This window comes from Limulus polyphemus, unplaced genomic scaffold, assembly GCF_000517525.1.
Source record: "Limulus polyphemus unplaced genomic scaffold, Limulus_polyphemus-2.1.2 Scaffold1050, whole genome shotgun sequence".
Lineage (NCBI taxonomy): Eukaryota > Metazoa > Arthropoda > Merostomata > Xiphosura > Limulidae > Limulus > Limulus polyphemus.
In genome coordinates, this window is record NW_013666660.1 from 246,599 (window position 1) to 268,374 (window position 21,776).

At 32.5% G+C, this 21,776-nt stretch overlaps 2 protein-coding genes across 3 annotated transcripts in view; one reads left to right on the top strand and one right to left on the bottom strand.

The window, feature by feature from the left end:
* Positions 1–17,257, top strand: part of LOC106461872 (protein phosphatase 1 regulatory subunit 42-like) — a 32,977-nt gene extending 15,720 nt beyond the window's left edge. The window contains exons 2-7 of the mRNA XM_022388946.1: positions 11,126–11,289; positions 11,822–11,988; positions 12,632–12,770; positions 15,297–15,531; positions 15,975–16,070; positions 17,136–17,257. Coding sequence (XP_022244654.1) covers positions 11,152–11,289; positions 11,822–11,988; positions 12,632–12,770; positions 15,297–15,531; positions 15,975–16,070; positions 17,136–17,257 — 897 coding nt within the window. The 5' untranslated portion in view covers positions 11,126–11,151. The remainder of the gene's footprint in view (positions 1–11,125; positions 11,290–11,821; positions 11,989–12,631; positions 12,771–15,296; positions 15,532–15,974; positions 16,071–17,135) is intronic.
* A 410-nt stretch (positions 17,258–17,667) lies between these two features.
* The window catches only part of LOC106461873 (p21-activated protein kinase-interacting protein 1-like), a 30,105-nt gene continuing 25,996 nt past the window's right edge, over positions 17,668–21,776 (bottom strand). The window contains exons 7-10 of one of the 2 annotated variants that reach the window (XM_013921737.2): positions 20,727–20,824; positions 20,027–20,138; positions 18,468–18,630; positions 17,668–17,830 (exon numbers count right to left, since the gene is read on the bottom strand). In XM_013921737.2, the coding sequence (XP_013777191.1) occupies positions 17,766–17,830; positions 18,468–18,630; positions 20,027–20,138; positions 20,727–20,824 (438 nt within the window). In that variant the 3' untranslated portion in view covers positions 17,668–17,765. Of the gene's footprint in view, positions 17,831–18,467; positions 18,631–18,650; positions 18,739–20,026; positions 20,139–20,726; positions 20,825–21,776 lie in introns of those variants that run through there. The other variant, XM_022388949.1, reaches the window with a different exon arrangement.

The following is a 21,776-nucleotide window of genomic DNA, read 5'->3' on the forward strand; positions in this document are numbered from 1 at the left end:
CTGGCCATAGATGCTATCAAATATTTGGATGAGAAACAACTGTAACTATAACCAAGTTGTGCCAAAGATTTGAGCCAGTGGAAAAGAGAGCAATCCATTGGGCTGAATTCAAGGCTGAGAAGAGGGATGCCACAGAAACTTTGCTATTAACACAGATTATGTATGCCATTTGCATGGTAAAGCTTACTCTGCAATGGTCATGACGATATCCTCGGAGATAAGTTTGTGAAAGGATTGTCTAAAGGAATGATACAGCATCACCTAGGTGGGAAACATCTCACCCTAACTGAGAAAGTATTTGTTGCAATACAATACAGTAGAATCTCAATTAACAGGCACTATGCCATTAAGGGCAGACCTTTTCAGTCTCTCTCTTTTTTTCTACTATTTGTAACCAAAATCAGTCTTGCAATAATGGGTACTTCCATATTCCAGATTAAGGGTAGTGTCTTTAGTCTCATTCTCCATACAGGCACCCGATAAGTTAACCCTTTCACTGTAGGCAGTCATGACCTTTTAGAGAGTTTTCAAAATTTTTATTAAATTTCTTATCTATTACGTACAACACTGTAAGTACTCAAAATCTTTGTTCTTTGAAGGATTTTTTGTCTATTCTTCTATGTATTAATAAAAATAACTAAAATTTAAGCATTTGTGAATAAAGAGTATTTATTGGTTGATGAATAAGTTTGCTGAAGGGGAAATGGGATTTTATAACTATGTGCATAAATATCTTTGTATGCCTATGTGGTATACTGCTAAATTCCAAACATTCCAGAAGGCTGAAGTCCTTCAACCAAAAAATGGGTTTCCAAAGCCAGAACATTCTTCTGTTTTTTGGCAAAGCTCCATGTCAAGGTAACATGCAATTCATGAACACCCATGTCCTGTTCTTCCCTCCTAATTGCACCTCGATCCTGCAACCCCTTGACCAGTGGTCATTAAATCCATGAAGTCCTTCTATGGAAAATGCTTTCTTCAGGCTGTCCTAGCAAAATTGAAAACTACAATAGATGCCAACATTGCTGCTAAAGAAGTGAATGTGCTTGATGCCTGTAAATGGATTGCAGAAGCAGTCAGTGAGATGAAGCCATTAACTGTACAGAAGTGCTTTTGATTCTCTGGAATCAAAGTGGATGAAGAAATTCCAACAGTTCCTGGAGATGAAAAAGAAAAGAACATTTCATTGAGTGAGCTAATGGTGCACCTGTCAGATGAAACCAGAAATGAAGAAGTATTTACTGTGGCACAGTTTGCAGACTGGGACAAAGATGCTCCAGCCAAAGAAGAACTTGAAGAGGGTTGGGAGCAATGAATTGCAGATGACATTGCACAAAAGCCTTCTCAAAGTGGTGACACCACTTTGTATGATGAGAAGCCAACCCCTCAGCCTGAGCCAGAACCATCATCCACCAGTATCAAGTCATTCATGCAAGCACAACAATGGGCTTTTGACCTAAAACGATTTTCACTTGAGCAAGGGGTGAGGTGGAACTTATTTTATATCAGTGTTGCATATTTAGAAACAAAAAGTTATAATGAGTAAAGTAAATACAGCATCTTTGTCGTAGGATGACATCCTCTTTGGTAGTAATTATTGTTCCACAACAGATATATATTATTTCAAACTGTAGCACCTGTATGCAGTGTGGTACACTAAAGATATCTACAATTAGCAATCTGGATAGCTAGGGTCTATTTCCAAAAAACTTTAGTGATGCCGTAGCCTTATTCAGTATGATTTAAATATAAGTTGTTGTTTTTTTTTACTTTCACAAAACTTATTGAGGTGTTTGGTTAACAATATGTTAGTAAGAAAAATTTTTGTGGAATTGGTAAAAAGTTAAGAAGTTATCACTGTTTGAAAAATACCAAAAAAAAGTTATTGACAAAAACCATGAATTGTTTATTTAAATTTGATTCTTTTCCGACTGCGTTCAAATGCCCTCTGTAGCAAGGTCTCCTTGATATCAAAAATGAGCCAGGCAAAGCTGGATCCACATTGACTGTACTAAATTTCTGAATTTTAAGGCCCCCATTTTGTTTGGTATATACATTTAAAGCCATTTTTGTTACATATATGTAAGCAGTGTTTTGAGTATACTGTAAAAACATTAAATATGTGTTTTTAATTTATTACTATTCAATAAGTATGAAAATACACGTACATGTAAAAAGTTATCATGCATTTGTACATCACACACATTAGATCATTAGCACAAATACATGTATAACAAACTTATACTCTTATTCTTTACATCATAGTAAATGTGTTTACTTTGTAAAAAAGTCTTTAATAGATGATTGTTTGTCACATTTACACTGGTCGTGTTACTATTGGCACTTGAGAGTCATGACAGTGTCCAAAATGTCTGACAAATTAGGTGATGAAATAATAGTGAATTTTTTTACACCCTTGGCAACTGTGTTTATCATTGGTCTTAGTTTAGATTTCGAAATATTGTGAACAGACAGCTACATTGCACTCACATAAGGTGCTACCCAATATACTGAGCTCAGGAGCAAACTTTTTAACTGATTCCATGACATTTCAACTCACTAACTTCTTAAGTTTAAAACATTTTTTTTTCTTACTTTTTCAAAATAACATTCAGTTTTTGAGGGAAATCTTTGTCAAGTGGCAAAGATCTTGGTAGATACTGACTTATTAATAATTAGAAAAGGTTCAGAAGAGGGTTATTAGGATGATTTTAGGGATTGAAGGGTTACCTTAAAGGGATAGGTTAAGATTTCTTATTTTCTCTTGAGACAGGAAGTTTATGACATTATCCAGGGGATTGATAGAATAAAAACACATTCTTTTTGTGCTACATTCCAAAAATAATGAAATGAGAGGAAAGAAGTTTAAGATTTGGAAAAAGACATGCTAGGTTGCAGTTAAGACCATTTTATTTTACCAACACAGTGACTGACTTATAACACAGTGGGTTGGTGTCACCAGTAATGGAGACCAGCACTTAACAGGAGTTTAAGAGGAGAATAAATAATTTCCTGAAAAATAAAGCATGAGTGTATAAGGATGGTTTTGAAAGACCAAATGGTCCTTTTATTGTCTATACGCTACATTCCTTTTCATTATGTTTGGTCAAACTGACAACATTTTTCTAAGCTTCTCTTAATTTGTTTATATTCAGATTATACAGCAACTCTCTCATAACTTCCTACATTTTATGAAAATCATCTCTCCTGCAATTAAGTTCATGACTGTTATTAATAATGTATTATCACTAATATTCAAACACTACAACATTTCAAACAATATCTTCTGAAGTGATGAGAATAAGAATTAAAACAGCATCTTCAGAAGTTGGGTCTTTCAGGAACTTCATCTTAAGCACTCCCCATACATGTTGTTAACAATTGTTTTATTTTGTAAGCACAAATTAATAAGCCATCCCCGTTTTTTATTTTCATCATCCTAGTGGACGTTCTTAAAAATCTCCAACATAAAATCTTCATATTCTCATGTAACAAGATAAAGTAATATCAGTGGCATCTAACATGTTAAAACAACAACTATTGCCTTTAATTTTAATAATTTATTGTAAAGTTTTCTAATACTAATGTAACAAAAACTAAATTTATCTATGAGTATAACTACCTAATCCATTAGATTCATGTGTTCTAAGATCTATGACTTAATATCTTGAGGAAAAAGAGGTCCTTCACCTTCTTCAAAACATTCCCTAACAGTTATTTAATGCTCCTAAAAAACAGCAACACTATCTTCCAATTTACTAAAGTGAAGTCAATCATAGCTGAACATGTCTCGTCATCTTCAAGCCTGTACCACAGACTTAACTTATATGTTTGTTGTTGACTTTCATGGTTATTTCATGTTGAATTTGAAGGCTATCTGCAGTATCCAGTTAAGGCAGTTATTCATAAACACCCACCAGCAACTCTTGGGCTACACTTTAATTAATAATGAACAGTGGGATTGAATGTCACATTATGATACAACCATGGCTGAAAAGGCAAGCATGTTCAGTAATGGGTTTCTATTTCAGGACTTGCAGATTGCGATTCAATTGCCATTACCATCAGAAACTGCCAGGCCCCATAAATTAAGGTAAAAACACAACATAAAACCAAATAAAACTCAAATTAACAGATAAAATGAATAAGATACAGGTGAACTTAAATAGAATCAAACATAACATCATCAGGCACGAAATATAATGTAATGAAAGTTACATAAATAAATTCTAAACCAAGGACATACAGTAAAAAAAAAAAAAGACAAGAAAGTAATTGTGATAAAACCTTAGTTTTACAGTTTGAAAGAGCAAAGCTAAAATATATCTCCAATAAAAACTAAAAAATTACAACTTGATGCTGAGCAGAGTAATAAATACAAACATCAAGAAGCAACATGAAAATAATCCAGTTCATAAAATCATAGGTAATTATGGAACTAAAAGCAAACTCAAACACAATGCATAAGCTTGAAGGCTGTTATAAGAATTTAACATAATAAAACCCCTAAGATAAAAAATGAGAAGATAATCAAACATAAGTTAAAGGAGTTAAACACAAGAAACAGTGTAGTCATAATAAATAGTTGAAATTGTTTGTAAACGTAATTTTACAAACTAAAAAGTAAGTGTGCTGAGAAAATAAAGAATTGGAATAATTGTAATAAAACAAATGTAAACCATGAACAAAAAAAAATTTAACTGCTTAATGAAATTGAATGAATGTGGTCTGAATATAGCAGTAAAGCAAAAGTTAACATTTTACTTATCTGAAAGTGTATTTCAAATAGCTACTTCTGCAAAACAAAAGACCATTACCTTGTGCCACTGCCACAAGCTTTGAATGAAGCTCCCACCTCTATACATGTTAATATGTATTGCACCAACCTATAATTCAATTGTTATTAGACTATAGCCCTCTTCCAACAGGAGGGTGCCACATCCTCCACTGCACAGAAATCCCCATGATCACTAGCACTTCAACAAAGTCTAATTTTTTGACAAGACAAAATAAATACACGGAATATGGGGTAGGAAGTGGTGCAGAGAGGTGAGTAAGTGTATGAAGTAAATTTCCTGGTAAGGAAAATTTTAACTTTAAAAAACATTAACTCACCTCTCTGCATAATAAAAGAGTTAGAAACCCACAATGAGAAGATGATGGAGGGGCCAGTGCAGATAAAGATATTGCAAAGCTAAGTTCCTTTTTGAAAACATGACATCAAATAGGGAAAACCAATGAAATGTGTCACCCACTAGGGGTTGGGATAACCTACTGGAACATTATAACAATAAAGTTAAAAAAAGAATACATTTACTCTCCAGGTAATAATAATAAAACTTTTGTTTCAACCAACATTTTTTACCATTGTGGTTTCATCAGGGCTAGTACAAGCCCTGAGGAAGCCACGGTGGGAAAACACTGGTTGAAATAAAAAAAATTATTAATATTATCTGAAAAGTAAATGTCTTTTTTTTTTTCAAACTTTATAGTCAAAATGCCTAATTCTCTCCAGTATGAACTAAAAATTCTGAAAAAACAAAAACAAACAAAATAGTGTAGCATTACTCAGTGAGAGACCTCATCTATCTCAAGCAGGGAATACTTTTCACACAATGGAGGTGGTAGAGCAAAAGATATTGTGAAAAAGAACCTTTTGCATGGGTGTGTAGTGTGGCTAGGGCAGGAAATCAGACCTTTCTGTAGTGGAAAAATATTTATGTGGTTTGTTTTGAATTTTGCACAAAGTTACATGAGGGCTATCTGTGTTACCAGTCCCTAATTTAGCAGTGAAAGACTAGAGAGAAGGCAGCTTTTACCAACATAGAGTGGGATTGACCATCACATTATAAAATCTCCATAGAAAGCACGTTTGGTGGGACAGGGACTTGAACCTGTGATCCACAGATTGGGAGTTGATCACCCTAACCACCTGGCCATGCAATATCTATGTGAGATAATTACCAGAATAATCAGGTGCAAGGAGAAAATGTTCCAGACCTACAACCTAAGGAGAACACAATACCCAACCAACTAACCTACTTACTATGACTGGCTTGATTCGGAGTGTAAAGGCCTGTACTACATTTCCAAGTAACACCCCAGCCCTACTCCCCATAAAGAGTTGTGTCTCTTCAATCCTATACCAGTGGGATTACACCAACCCAATGGGGAACTCCACATATTTACCTCCCCAGCAGCTTGGGACTGTGGAAGCAAGGGTTCTCCTGTACTTTACTAGAAGGTGCTCAGAACAAACAGGAAATGTCACATCTGCATAAGTCCCACACTGATAGACTGTGAAATGGGTTATCACAAATATGGACAACAGGAGCTAGCCAAGTGTAAGGGCAGGCACACACACCTGGTGTTGTCAATTTTTTTTTCTCGTGAAGTACAGCCCAGAAGATAATATATTTATACATTGCCAAAGCAAACATGTAGAAAAGCCCAACTCTAAACTAGGCACTGAGCAGAGGTAAATGTGCTTAACAATTTCTGTATTCCTTCCACTCAATGAGGATTGTGGGAAAGAGAAGGCCCTTTGGTGAGTTACATTGTCTCTAGCATATATACATTGATATATAATAATGGCACTGAAGGAGCTGTAAAAAGAAAACAAAATCATCACCTCTCACCTCTCTAGTCTTTGGGAAGACAGGAGATTAGTGACTTAAAGAGTGATAACACTACCATGTGATGTAAGTAATGAGACATCTTTCAGTGACTTGTCCATATTTTTATCTGCCAGATCTCATCCAGGAGACGCCAACAGTGAGAGACCAGAGAAGCCATGAGATGACGAATCTCATAGAAGTTTATCTGATAAGGTTGACAAGCAATCTCTCCAATATCAGAATAAACAAACCAAATGAGCTGATGACCCCAACCAGTTAAAGTAGAAGTTTGGAATTGGTGGTCAGAAAAAAGGAAGCTAAGTATTGAAGGAAGTTGCAAAGACACTGAGGAAAGGACTCTCAAAGTGGGAACAAATCCACCAAAACAACAGAAGATGGAGAGACCACTTCATGAGAAATATTCAGTCCAAGCAAGGCAGTCAATCCACCAACAAGCTCACGGTTCTTGGAACACGACAGACTGATAATCGAATGTGGTAGTTGTTCCTAAAAATATAATCCAGAGCTCCCAAGATCAATTTTGTCCCGGTCAGTTGATGTATGACATAAGAATGGAGTTGTCCAATTGGATCATCACAAGATGACCAGACAGATTACACTGAAGATTACAGCAAGCACAATGAGCAGCCAACAGTTCAAAAATGTAAATATGAAAGGACCACTCTGCTGGAGATCATACCCTAGAAAGAGTGTAGGTTTCCAGGACTACCTCCACCCACAAATGGAGGTATCAGTGAACAGATGTAGATCTGGATGGGATGGGGGAAGAAGGATGCCCAGTGTTTTCTGGGATCAATTGAGCCACCAAGACAGTAAGTGGTGAAGAGATACAAAATATGACAGGGAATCACTGAACATATTCCATTTATTTGCCAACTTCCATTGAAGGAACATATATAGGTGTGTTGCAGAAGAGTAATGGACTCAAGTGAAACCAGGATCCCCAAAAGAGGTAGAACATCTTGTGCAGAAAAAGGAGATATGAGAGATTTGAAATCAAAAGCTCCATGTCTGGAAGACATAAAGGAGATGGCTAAGCCCAACCTTCAAATAAGCTGAAAATAACTGCCTTATTAATCAGATACTGAGTAGAGCTCAAGATGGACTTAAAAAACTTGACCAGTCAACCCAAACAGACACATCCCAAAGGAGAAGTGAGGTCACAACCATAAATTCTTCCTTTGACAAAGCAAGAAAGAGCCAGTCATCTATAAAGTAGTGGAAATGGAGACCCAATGAATGCATCCTATGTGCAAATGCACTTATAATGTGATTAAAATTATGTGATGCTGAAGCTAAACTGAAGGGAAGAACCCAGAACTGAAAAAATCCAATCATCATGGATGAACCAAAGAAAGCAATGGGCACATGGACAAATCAGGATGTGAAAAAAAAGCACCTGAAACAATAACTTGTGATGGCTAGCCCTCTGAGATGGGGGATACTGGAAAGAAGCAAGAGGATGAAAACAGAAGAGGGACCAACTAACAAAACTCCTGAAGATAAGAAACTTATCGCAACCTTCTGGACCAAAATTGGGAACCAAAATAATCAGAAAACACTGCTGACAAGCAAACTCCAATTGAGTTTCCTAAGTGTAAGGACCATCTCTAAAGACCTTTTCTAAAAGGAAGGGTGATAGACAGAAATCTCTGAAATAAGGATGAGAGTGTTTTTTCTTATAGCAAAGCCACTTCGAGCTGTCTCCTGTGTCCCCCGAGGGGAATCAAACCCTGATTTTAGCATTTGAAATCTGCAGACTTACTGCTGTCCCAGCAGGGAACAAGAATGAGGGAGACAAACACCTAAAACCAAGGTATCTCAACTAAGCAAATCTCAGAAATAAAGAAACAAAATTAACTGGGATACAATGAAAGAAAAAGTTGAGGTTAAGGTGTATGTGTGTCAGGGTTTTATATATAAGGGCTGGGATTCTTTTACAGTAGGTGTCTGTGATTTATTGGTGATAAATTTAAACAATAAACAGACGGCACACAATCCACTTGTTTTAAAATAATATATATTCGAAAGAAGTCAAACGTATGTACAAATAATTCTTTACACTACAGGATATCACAATTGTATCTAAAACTAAAAATAATCCTCTTTTCACCTTAAAAGTCCACACAGGCTGGTTCAGTTACTTTAGAACCCATTGACAAGACAAATTATTTTTCCTGTACTCTGTTTCTTACACAATCTGTAATAGATTCACTTACATTACCCCATAGGTTACCACAGTTGTATCCAAAACTTCAAACAACTGTCTCCTTTTTGTCAAAGTACACACAGGTGGATTCGGTTACTTTAGAATACCCTTTTCTCCAGTAAAGCTGATAAGGTCATGATGCAAAATCATCAAAAGGTGATGTATAGACAAATAGTGACAACGTTGAGTAAGTAAAGGATGAAGACAAGTAGGGTGGAGAGTACCTTAATCATTGGCCTAATGATGGCATTGAAGAATACTTAATGTATTATGGGTTAAAATAAAGGGAATTAGCGCTGTCAAATAAACCATTAATTTCTAAGAAAAACACATTAAAACATGCACTGCTAAGGAATGCACTTTTGTTCAAACCCTAGTCCTCATGGGGATTACTGTGCATAGAAATTGTGTTGCCCTTCTAAGATGTTGTCTAAGATGATTACATTATTAGCTGGCTCAGTACATGTTAATACATGCAGGGGAGGTAGCTTTGTTGAAGGCTTGTGGCCTGTCCAAAAATCTTCACAGCAGTGGCACAAGTTAATACCTCTTTGTTGAGCAGAGAGGTGAGTACACATTTCTGAATAAAGCATAACTTGGTAGAACATAATGAATGCAAACTGAAGCCTGAAACTTAACTAAGATTTAATGGTTAAACAAGGTTCAACAGCTAACAAAATCTTAAATGAACCAAACAAAACGTTACCTTCCTCCGTGGGTGAAGGTGGTGATTTCATGGAGTCATCAAGGCTATATTCAGGTATTTGTGCTCTCTTATGAGAAAGTACATTATTCTGTTGTTAGATCAACAGACTAGAAAGCAAAACAGCCACAGAAAAGTCAAGAATGAGAGTGGTGAAAGTTAAAGGTGACCTGGAGAAAATCATCTCTACACGAAGTAAAGTTTGGAGTAAGAATAATGGTATATCATACTGTTAAGACAACAGTTATTAGTGCAGTATCCTACAATCCTAGATTTCTCTCATATGTCAATGATAATTCCTTTTATACATACATTCAAGGAAGATAAATTCCAGCTCATATTAACTTGTATATTCTCTGCATAACCCTCACCCTAGGGCAGCATTAATATAGAAACAATTTCAAGCAAGAACAAGTTATTACACAATGATCACTGTGGTATGTGACCTTATCTAAGGTACAAATTTACAACCTTTCACATCCTGTTTATGAGAATGTTAGCAAACTAAATATAGAATACATCACAAATATATATATATATGTAAATAAAGTTATATTCTTTTTCTAATTATAGAAAAGTGACACATTTAGTTTGGTTTAAATGCCTTGATTAGTTGTTTCAGCAGGTGAAAAACTGATCTCAGACAGCTGACTGGCTGTCTGTCACCTTGCTTATTTTTATGTTTTATGGGAAAGAAACACATTACATGTAAGATAAACTAAATGAATTGGTTGTGAAATCTTAATCCTGTAAGAGTTACTGTACGGTCAATTGGATAATTGACACTAATTGTAGTGTTCCCCAGTGAATGTATATGCATGTTTTTCTAACAAAGCAGCATAATGTAAAATAATAAATAAATAAAGCATGGCACAGGATGAATTATGCTGTTAGCTTTCCAAGTTTCAGGAAATAATGAGAGTGGTGAAAGTTAATAGTGACCTGGAGAGAAGTAAGCATTTAAATACCTGATGATTGTTTTAAAGATTCATTTGAAAATATAAAAACTATACATTAATTCTACAAAAGTAGAGAAGAAATAGCATAGGGCTGACTGGGACAAGGTTTATGATAAATACATGTAAAATAAAAACTGAATGAAAGGTCATAAATTAAACCACATTTCAGAGATAAAAAAAATTTAATGGTGAATCTTGACAGTGCTCTATTGTTAATTAAGAGTTTCATTTTTCACAATGTATTGTTGGAAGTTGTATTTCCACATGTTAAGGAAGCCACTTGAAAACTAAAAAGCACTAGTTGAAGAACTATTTATAAAATTTAACATATGTATTTACATAAAGAAAAACTTATAGCAGAAGATTTTAAACAGGTGATAAACATCACAATATTTCAAATTTTGTACTAGTAATTATTTCAACTTGTTATAACCACAAAAACAGTTTATGAATTTTAAGTCAAATTTCTAATAAATCTTCATTGAAGGGGTTCATGTAAGATTTAAAACATTACATTTATCAAATCTACTATTAAGTTACCTTTAGGAAACTTTTAAAATATTCTGATTCTGAAAAATGTAAAATAAGTTATGTTACATTCCTGAACTCTCATCAGGGAGAAAACAACTGTCCAGAAAAATCATGGTAGTAAAGGCAACTAAAAACCTAATGGAGAAGTGTGCTTCACGCCAGATGTCCAGACAAGAAGGAGAAGATCAGAACAGCTTTCTGGCAAGAATAACTCACCTATATCTGCAAGAACAGAATCTTGAGGACCTAGTACGATGTTTAGTTGGTCTTAGATTTTAATACATAAGAATTGAGTAAATCAATGCCATTTTATGACTTCAAAACAAATACTTTTAATACTCAAGAGCTCAAGGAGCAGATAAACTGAGTAAATAAAGCCATTTTGTACTAAAACACAAGATGGTAAGTCTTGGCATTACTCTGTAAAAATATGTAACTAGCAGCTGTTCTTTCTTTCCGGTATATTAAAAAAGTGCTTCTTAGACAGTGTTTTTATAATAAGAAAAGAAATAAAGTAACAACAATTTTTAAGAGTTTTTAGGAAAAATAGATTGTGCTGGGTTTGTAGTTTTTATTAACTGCATCTGCCTAGAGTATTGCAGTAGGCAACATTTCATTCTCAGTGCTGTGGCCTGAGAAAGTCCTTTCAGCACAGAAAATGAAATGTGATCCACTCATACTCTCCAGGCAGATACAAACTTCAAATACAGTACAAATTTTACTTCATCACAAGTGAAGTTATAAACAATGAAAACTTAGAAACTTTAAATTTCCTGTGCAGGGAGAGTTGTCTAGGTGCAGGAAACTGAAAATACTGTATGCCTATGACAACAAGATAACGAAAATTCCTTTCTGTCAAACCCTGGCCAATCTCACAGCTCTTTATCTGCAGAATAATAAAATTTTGAAGATGGAGAATCTAGATCCACTACTGAATCTCAAAAAACTGTAAGTTACTATTTAAAGTGATTTTTAATACTGATTTATGATTTATCCTCTTTAATTATAATTACACTATTCACACTGTTTATATATATGTTATTATACAAGTTTGACATTTCATCAGATTTTACCTTTTTACATTTATATAACAAGCTATAATTAACTGACATCTCTTACCACTATAACATCATAAATATTTTACCTTCATCAGAAAATCTAGATCCTTGAAATTTATATGCCATTCAAGGCACCATTTCTTTACACCATGATCAAAAAACTTTTCTATTTTACACTATGACCTGAAGCTCCTATTTTGTTTCTATACCATTAAGCATTTTTGTTCTTTTTTTTTCCAAGATCCAAAATCTTAATTTTTACACAATAATATAATATTTTTTATTATATGAAGCAAGATTGATTTGTTATTTTACACCATTATCTAGGGCTTTTATTTTTAAACAGTGATCCCTGTTTTAGTTTCCAAATTATCATGAACCAGTGTAAGAGTTATTGTTTAATTATTCCAGGACTTGTATTATTATCATTATATATATATATTTTACTGTTATATTCTTTGTATTATTTCTTATACTATATTAATTACATAATACTTGAAGTTAACACTTTTCTGGATATCTCTTTTGTGCAGCCACTTAGGGGGAAACTTTATAGAGAAAGTGGAAGGCCTTGAAAATTTAAAAAACCTAGAAGAACTTTATGTGGAGAAACAAACATTACCTTCTGGTGAAAGTCTAAAGTTTAATGACTCCTCTCTCAGGGCAGTTCAGGTAATTTTTTCTTCTTTGTACTAAAATATTGTTAACAAATCCATGGTATTTTTAACTAAATATAGTGATTCCTTTAGTTGAACTAGCAGCTAAGAAGGTATTTTTCCAAAGGTAAAACATTACTTTTCTACTTGAATTTTAATTGTTGGAAATTCAAAACTCATCATCTACATCCAGTTACAACTTTGTGTAACATGTATAACTATCTGTTTATTTTCTCATTGGGTCTTTTTGCTGACTTGGACATGATTTATGGAAATGGATGCTCTTGTGTTTGGCTTCAGAATGACATTTTTTTTTTATGAGGCTAGATATGGTAGCTCACTTTACATACATTAATAAAATTAAATTAAAAGTTCATATATCAGTAAACAATGATGCTTAGAATCAAAATTTTATGTAACTACAAAAGGAGATCACTTATGTTCCTTAGTATATACACTTTTTAATTTCTCAGAGAGGACATTTTGGGATTCAGTTCTTTTAGAGACCAGAAGTGCTGTTTGAGTGATCACAGCAGTACATATGCATCACTATTAAGTTACACTTTATTTATACCAAATGAAACAAAATCCACCATCTGAATCTTTAATTTTTTTCCTTACTTAGTTTTGCTTAAATTATATAGATTCCAAGCTATTTCAACCAAACTTACATGAAGTTTATCTACTTGTAAGTAAACTTTATTTTCTTAGAAAATTAATTTAAATTAATTTCTTTTCAGTAGAACAATACATTGTGCTCACTGTTTTCATGCTACACATTTATTAATTGTCACTAAAGACATAATGTAACATTGGTTTAAGTCTAAAACTGACATGAATACAGCACAGTGCTTGTTAACTTTGAGTGAGAAATATCATACATCTTCTGTTTACAGAGCCCTATGTAGTATGTAAAATATTAGACAATGTCTATTAGTTATTGATATATTTATCTACCTGTCAGACAATACTCAAAACAAAATTTATTACTATTAACCCTATGCCAGCATGTGGTTGATTTGAATGACCTTGTAATCACCATGTGAACATGAAACTATACCATACTAACTCTGAAGGTACTAAGTGTATCTTCAAAATTTAGCAAACTTTTAGTAAGAATTACAAGTATGTTGTATACAAAAAAGTCAATTTTTTTAATGAAGTATTTTTACTAAAGAATTGTTTGCGAATTTACAAAGTATATATTGAGTCAGTCTGAGTGAAGGTGATTTTGATGCTTAAAATAAAAATGTTTTCATCTTACAGTTTTCATATTTCAATTCCTTAACCACTATAACCTCCTAAATGAATATACTTTTTTTCATTTTCTCTATCCTAGCACTAACTGTAGCGAATTCATCAACATATAGTGGAATGAAAATTATGAAATCAAGTCAAACATACTATTTTTTTCTAGAATAATTGCAGATTGTTACATACAATCACAACTATGTATCCTAAAAGCTTCAGCTTTCTAACTTTTAATATCTGCTTTTGTTTAGTTTTATTGCTTTATTATTATTGTACTTTGAACCATTTTCAGTACTGTGACAACCATTATATCACCTGATGGGAGAGCAGATACCTTAGGGAAAACAAAGTATCAGGTTAAATCGAGGAGTGATCATGATAAATATTTGTATTTAATATTTTTTTTCATTGAAGTATTCATATCTAACCTAGTAAGTATTTAATTTTTACATTTTAGTTACTTTTGTTAAGAATTATATAACAATAAATAAAAAATATACATAAAAAACAAGATATTTCGCACTTACTTTAGCCTTGAGACCTTGCACTCAGTGTGTGATTTAGTAAGCCATATTTTTTATTATGCTGGGTATCTTGTTTGTTTGTAATTAAGCACAAAGCTACACAATGGGCTAACTGTGCTCTGCCCACCACAGGTATTGAAACCCAGTTTCTAGTGTTGTAAGTCCGCAGACATACCGCTGTTGTTGGGTATCTAAAAAATAATTCATGTAGCTTTCAAATATGTATTTTAGAACACAAAAAATATATCAAGCACTAAAATAGTAAGTCCCAAAACTACTACAATTTACCTGGCTCTCTAACTAACTTATAAATAGGTTAAAAAATGTCATTACTGCACAGAATAACTTTAGTCTAAACACATCAAGCTCTTCTTGCTTTGACCTTCATAACAAAACATACAATCATCTGATTTAGGTATTTCAGAATTTCTGTTGTTTATAAACATTTCCAACAGCAATGTCAGAGAATTATCAACATCTATTAAAATACATAACATCTCAGGTGGGTTGAACAAAGTGTGATAAATTATGTTTTGATACCAAGTTTATTAACATACATCAATAAGAAAGTAGTTTTATTAAATTTTGAATGTAACTGTAAAATGGTTGTGACATGTGCATTTTGACATCCTGTGTATATAGGTTAAAACTTTTTTTTTCATATTTAAATATTTCTTCGTTGTTATAACACCATAAGTGAAGTGATAAGAAACTTAAACTAATGTAATATTGAAAAACAATATTTTTTTTTTATTTTAACTTCTTAGTCAAGTCTAAAGGTTCTGAATGTATCAAAAAACCAGTTGACAACTTTAAGCAACCTGAAAGAACTGACATCTCTCAGTAAGTTACTAGCTAAAAATAACTGCGTACAGAAATTGGAATATGTACTGCAAACTGTGGAACACTTTAATGACCTGAGACACCTCGAGTTGGCTGGAAATCCAGTTAGTAGGTTGCCGTATTATCGAACCACATTGATAATGAATGTCAAAACTCTAAGTACGTTAGTAAATAAACTCTTCCCACTAAGAAATCATACACAGGAAGCATTAAAAATTCAATATCACTTTTAATTTAGTAACATGTATAGAGAAAAATACAAAATTTATTTTAATCTTTCTAGATACTTCTCACTAAGGCCTGATATTTAAAACAACTTGAAACTTTCAGTAGTCTTAAAATATCTAAGAGTTGGATTTATAAATGATATAATTAATTTAGAAAGCTGTAGCTTTGTAACATAAGGTCACCTCTGTATTGATTTAAGCATACAGCAAGTTCCAAAATTCCTCTTTAATATTATAAAAGCTTAAGCACTGCAAGCTATTAAATACTTATACTATATCTTGTTGACCAAACACTAAAATTATTTGTATACTTATTTCATCAAATGACAGAGTCAAGGTTTTATGACTAAAAATACATTTTTAACAACAAAACAGGTATTCTAGATGGGAAAGAAATAACTGAAGAAAGTAAAACATTCCTGCAGCAGATGTATGTCCAGAGAAAAAAATCTAGTACTTCCTCCTGGACAGGTAATTCAAAACAAATACCGTGTTTTTCTTATATAGTAAGTCTAAGTCTGATTTTTAAACTTTTTAGAATCATGTATTATGAATGTCCAAATAATTTTAGAGTACTCATAGCTGAAGAGCAAAAATAAACACTGATTATAATTCATACAATATTTGGGTACTTTGTTTTGTGATTATAAATTTCTATTAAAATATTTTCATTTGGCAGTTATTTTTATATAATTTAATTTTAGGAAAACATTTGTTAGTATTTTTATGCATCATACTTATATTCTTGTAAGTCAATTTCACATTTCTTATTGAAAATCAGTAAGTTTTTTCATAAACATATTTTTTCTGTTTCCCTTATTGAGCATAAGGGATATGTAAGAAATAAAAAAACTGAAAATTCATCTATAGCAGAACATGTACAGGAAACACAACACACAATATTATGGGAAAAACTAATATTAGCTCAACCAAAAAGTATAATAGGTAATAATATTCGTGAATCCTTAGAAATAATAAAACATAAAGAAGATCATGTAGTATTAAATAGAGATGAATGTATGGCGAATATTTCTGCAAGAATGTGGATTGATCTCCTTTGAATGGTTTAGCGTAAATTTATGTAAAATAGCACACAGGTCACATGACCTACTAAAACATTATAAATACTTTAGCATTGTCTTGTAATTCACTCCTGAGGATGACGTTGCAACGTCGAAACATGTAGAGTCGTCAACTTTTTGAAGGCCACAGATAGGCATAAATAAAATGTTTTTAATTGTGTACCAGTTTTAACATTGAATATTCTTTACGATTTTACAGTGGTTTAGTTAATAAAAAGGAAAAATCAAAAGAAATAACTCAAGAGTCAGTTAACATGTTTAGTGCTGACTAATGGGATATGTTTGTAACTCACTAAGACTGTCCTCCAAGTTTAAGAAGTGAGGTTTATTTTCTTTTTAACATTTTCCAAAGATTTTCATATACTACAGATGGAGAACCACTGGTCTAAAACATCTGACCAAATATTTAAAATTGTTATCATTGGGTGTAAAGAGAATCTTATTTATTTTGCAGGAAATTTTGATATTTTGGAAAAGGAGCAACATACCCAAGTCATTCCACATCACATTCCTTCTGCATCTTTTCCTGTAAGGAAATATCTCCCCAAGATTCCAAAAGTGGTTCATCGTTTATAATTAAGTTTTCAAAAATCCACTTTTTATACAAGTTTTAGAAATTTGTAAAAGTGATGATAATATTAAAATAGAAAACAATTAACATTTGATTACTTAAAAAAATTTGTTTATCATTATTTGTGGGGTAATTTCAATTTTTGTTTTCTCACCATCAGTGGTTCAAATTCAAGACTTCTGACATAGCAGGTGCTTGCTCTACCAACTGGACTAAGGGGTTAACCCACTCGTGCATGCTAGCAAGTCACTTTTTAACAAGTCAAACTACTAAAGTTGTAAATTTTCATGGTTTGGTATACCAAGTGTATAAATAATTATTGGAAGAATTAGTTTTTGTAAACATTACAAACAAACTGTCATACATATGTGATATTATGTTTCCATTGATATACTAAGTGAGCCTAAACTACAGATAACCTGAAACAATAAAGCTGGACTCTTTTATTATTGATCAGGTTTATATCAAATAGCATAGAACTTTGTATATATATACAAACAAGAAATTGCAGGTTCATATTATTTTTTTCTTCTTCTTCAGTGATGACTTTGTACTCGAGTTTCTCTTCCTCTTATTTTCTGAAAGACAGTTAATCATGACTACTCTAAATCTCTCACAATCAGCTTTGTCTTAATTGAATTTTAAATACAAGAAGGGTTCTATATGCTAAAGGGAAACATATTTTTAAACTTTATTGCAAGTTTTAGAGTTCTTAGTGAACTCTCCTCATCAAATGTAATCTTAATACATGAATGAAATTCAGCTAAAGATTCTACAAGGTATTCTTATGGGGAAAGAGCCACTCTGTCTGCCACTTCTGTTACATTATAAACAAAGAATAAACTATTCACCATAAAAACAGTTCTTATAATTTTAGAGCTTCCTTGCTTTTTACAATCATTACCAGATGCTAGATGTCAGTACAAATTATAGAAATAACATTATTAATCTAGTACATTGGCAATAAATTGAATAATTTAGCTTTGGGTACAATTTATTATAAAATATTAATCATTATTATCCTTAAGAAAAACTATTCTGCATATTGTTTTGTCCATAAGTTATTGTTGTACACTGATGTATTTTATGTTACACCATTTTCTTAGACAGATTCTTGAACTGTATAAACACTAAATAAGTATCTTAGCAAATAGTGTGGCAGAACTTATTGTTGCTGGGCAGATATATAATATAACATTTCAACAAGATACTTACCATAAACTGCAATTTCTGATGTTTGTAGTTCTTCCTTGGGAGAAGAGACGTCTAATGAAGGCTGAGTTACAGCTTTTCTTATTGGACTTTCATAACACACAGTTAAACAAGTTGGTCTGCAAGTGGTGTCAAGTTCCGTTAACAGAGATGGATGTTCATCCAACTGTTAAAAAGCATGTAGATTACTTCAGATAACAATATGTAACATAGTTAAACACGTTAGTCTACAAGTGGTGTCAAGTTTCGTTAACAGAGATGGATGTTCATCCAACTGTTAAAAAGCATGTAGATTACTTCAGATAACAATATGTAACATAGTTAAACACGTTAGTCTACAAGTGGTGTCAAGTTTCATTAACAGAGATGGATGTTCAGATAACAATATATGACATATATATGGCACAGTTGAACATGTTGGTCTACAAGTGGTGTCAAGTTCCATAAACCCTCTCTTTACAGGTTCAGTCGAAGTGACTAATCTTATAGTCCTAAAGTAACTGTCAGTTTCCATATAACTTTTAATATGTTTTGTATATCTTTAAAAAATTCAGCAAGCTTTCAGTAAACATGACAAGTTTTTGTACACAAAAAATCAGATTTTTAGTTAAGTATTTTTACTAAAAATTTGTCCATGAATATATGGAATCAGAGTGTTAACTGCTCTAATTGCAAAGTGATTTTCATGGTAAGATAAAAAATACTTTTCACCTGAAAATTGTCAAATTTTATTTGTGTAATCTTTAAAACCTTCTAAATAAATATTAAATGCATTTTTTCAGGAAAACTATATTTTATCTGTTATTTTCTCTACCATAACTCTATGCACATTCAATTTGATTGACTTTTTAATCACCATAAAAATGAAATAAATATAAATTACCCTTCTTTTTCTTTCTAGAATTACTGCAAATTGTAACAGGAAGCTGCAATTGATTATTGCCCTTTGACCCGTGTCTAACTAATAATCCTGCCACACAAGTTGTAAATCACTCGGCCAATTCTCAGCTCATGTTACCATATTGAATGATCTAATGCACAAGTTGCTCGCAAGCATATGTTGTGAAGATTTTTTTTTTCGCTATTTTGCCCAATCTAACCTAAAAAGTTTATAATTTTTACATTTTAGTTACTTTTATAATAATAAATAAAGAATGTACATCAAAAACAAGAAATATGTCACTTATCTATGACCTCTTGTTTTTTGCTGTTGGTTGCTTATGAAATTTAAGCCTAATTTTATACAAATTGTAGTAGTACATTATATAATATTTATTTACTTAAATAATGTACCTATGAACACAGAATAATAACACACAATGTCCTACAACTGTCATAATTTAGCTAAGCTTGTTAAACTGAAAACTGTGAGAGAAACTTTCAAACTGAAGATGAAATAAACAATACTCTGTAGAGAAAACAACATAATATAATATGTCAAATAAAAAAAAAAGACATTACTGGTAGGAACCAAAACTAAATTTGCAAGTGCAGTAAATGTTTATCAACAACAAACAATAAATTTTAACACGTCAAAATAACAAGAAACTTGTTTTACCCACCTTACTTGACTTGAACTTCCACACTTTAATAAAGCCATCACTGGATGTTGACAGAACTAAACTGTTTGACTGCTTTGTTCCAAAATTTCTCACACAATACAGACCTTTGATTCTAGAAGAAAGTCAGAAAGAACACTTAGCAGAAGAATGACATCCTCACGTCTCCTGCAATGTACCAACTAATCCATTCTACAAACACGAACTTGAATAGTGTACAGCATTCACACATTAAACAATGAATGTAGCTGTGTTATATCACTATACCATATTCATAAATCTAAATTATCACTGAATTTTTGTGTATGTGCAGCACTTACACATAAGTACCAGAATGAGCTTTACTGAATAAATTCATATGTTCATTTGTTTGAAACTTTAGTTACTTTATAAACTGTTCTTCTGAGGTTTCCAATTCAGATTATTATTATTTTTATATTCATTTTACATTTTACGAAAAAGCCCTTCAGGATTTTAATACTTTAAGTCTTTAATTTTTCTTTTCTGGGTAAAATTTACAACTAATGTTATGCTCAGTTGTAAATCACCTATTTCATAATTGCATTTACTGTTTTTTGCCTTTTCTTTGTTGGATGATATAACTTTAAAGGTACACTCAGTCATAAACCACATTAAGAGCAGTATCTGTTAAATATTTTTCACATTTGTTTTAATGTGGCTAGATAATTATAATTACACTCACCTGTTTTTATGAGCTTCAAACATCTGTAGTGCACATTTCCTAGTGATATCATGCAGCTCCAACTTATTAGATTCACCACCAACTACCAGCACATGGTCCTGAGATCCACAAAAAATCATGTTACTAACTTGTTGCCATGATTTTATACTTACCTGATATTCAAGTAATGCATTTTATTTTACTAGTACTGGGGTACTAGCAGGATATTTCTTCAAGTTTTACCGAAGTTATAATTTTCCTATCCTGAAAACATATTTCAGATATGTACTTACCTTCACTCACATAAATAGCTATTCTCATTCACTGCTGTTCTCTATACAAGCCTTGAGCTCCCATGTACCTTACAATCGACTGATTCAAATGCATCTCACATGCAAATCATCATGCAACAGCCCTCCACCAATAAGAGTGTGGCACACTCTGTGACTCCCTCTACCAAACTATCACTTTGAGTTTTGGCAGCAAATTCAAGCACTGGTTTACAATGGAGGTAAGTACCTATCAAAAATATATTTTCAGCATAGGAAAATTATAACTTCCGATACGATACATTACCTCTACTCACATAAATAGCTAGAATCCCACATTGAATAGGTGGAGAAATAGGTGTCAAAAGGACACCCTAAAAGAATAGATCCTTGCAGTAGAGGATCATACATGGGAGACCGCACCACTTCTGTACCAGGTATACTTTTCACCCAATGTGGAAAGAGGTGTTGCATACATGGGTGGAAATTGGGAGGAGCACATCCAAAATCTGAACCATACAATATTGGAGTCTCAATCCCCTAGAGCAGTGTTTCCTAAATGCCAGTCCATGGACTTGTACTGGTCCATAGATTAATTTATACTGATCCACAACGTGTCTTGGCTGTTGAAAGCACTGACACTTATTTAATTTTTTTTTCAATATTTGATGACTAAATGTCACCTAATAAGTAAAAAGTTTATTTTATTTTTGAAATAAATTGTTTGTTTTTTTTGTAAATATCGTATTATTTTACATATGTAATTTCCAGATATTTTATTTGGAATGTTGGTCCCCAAAAG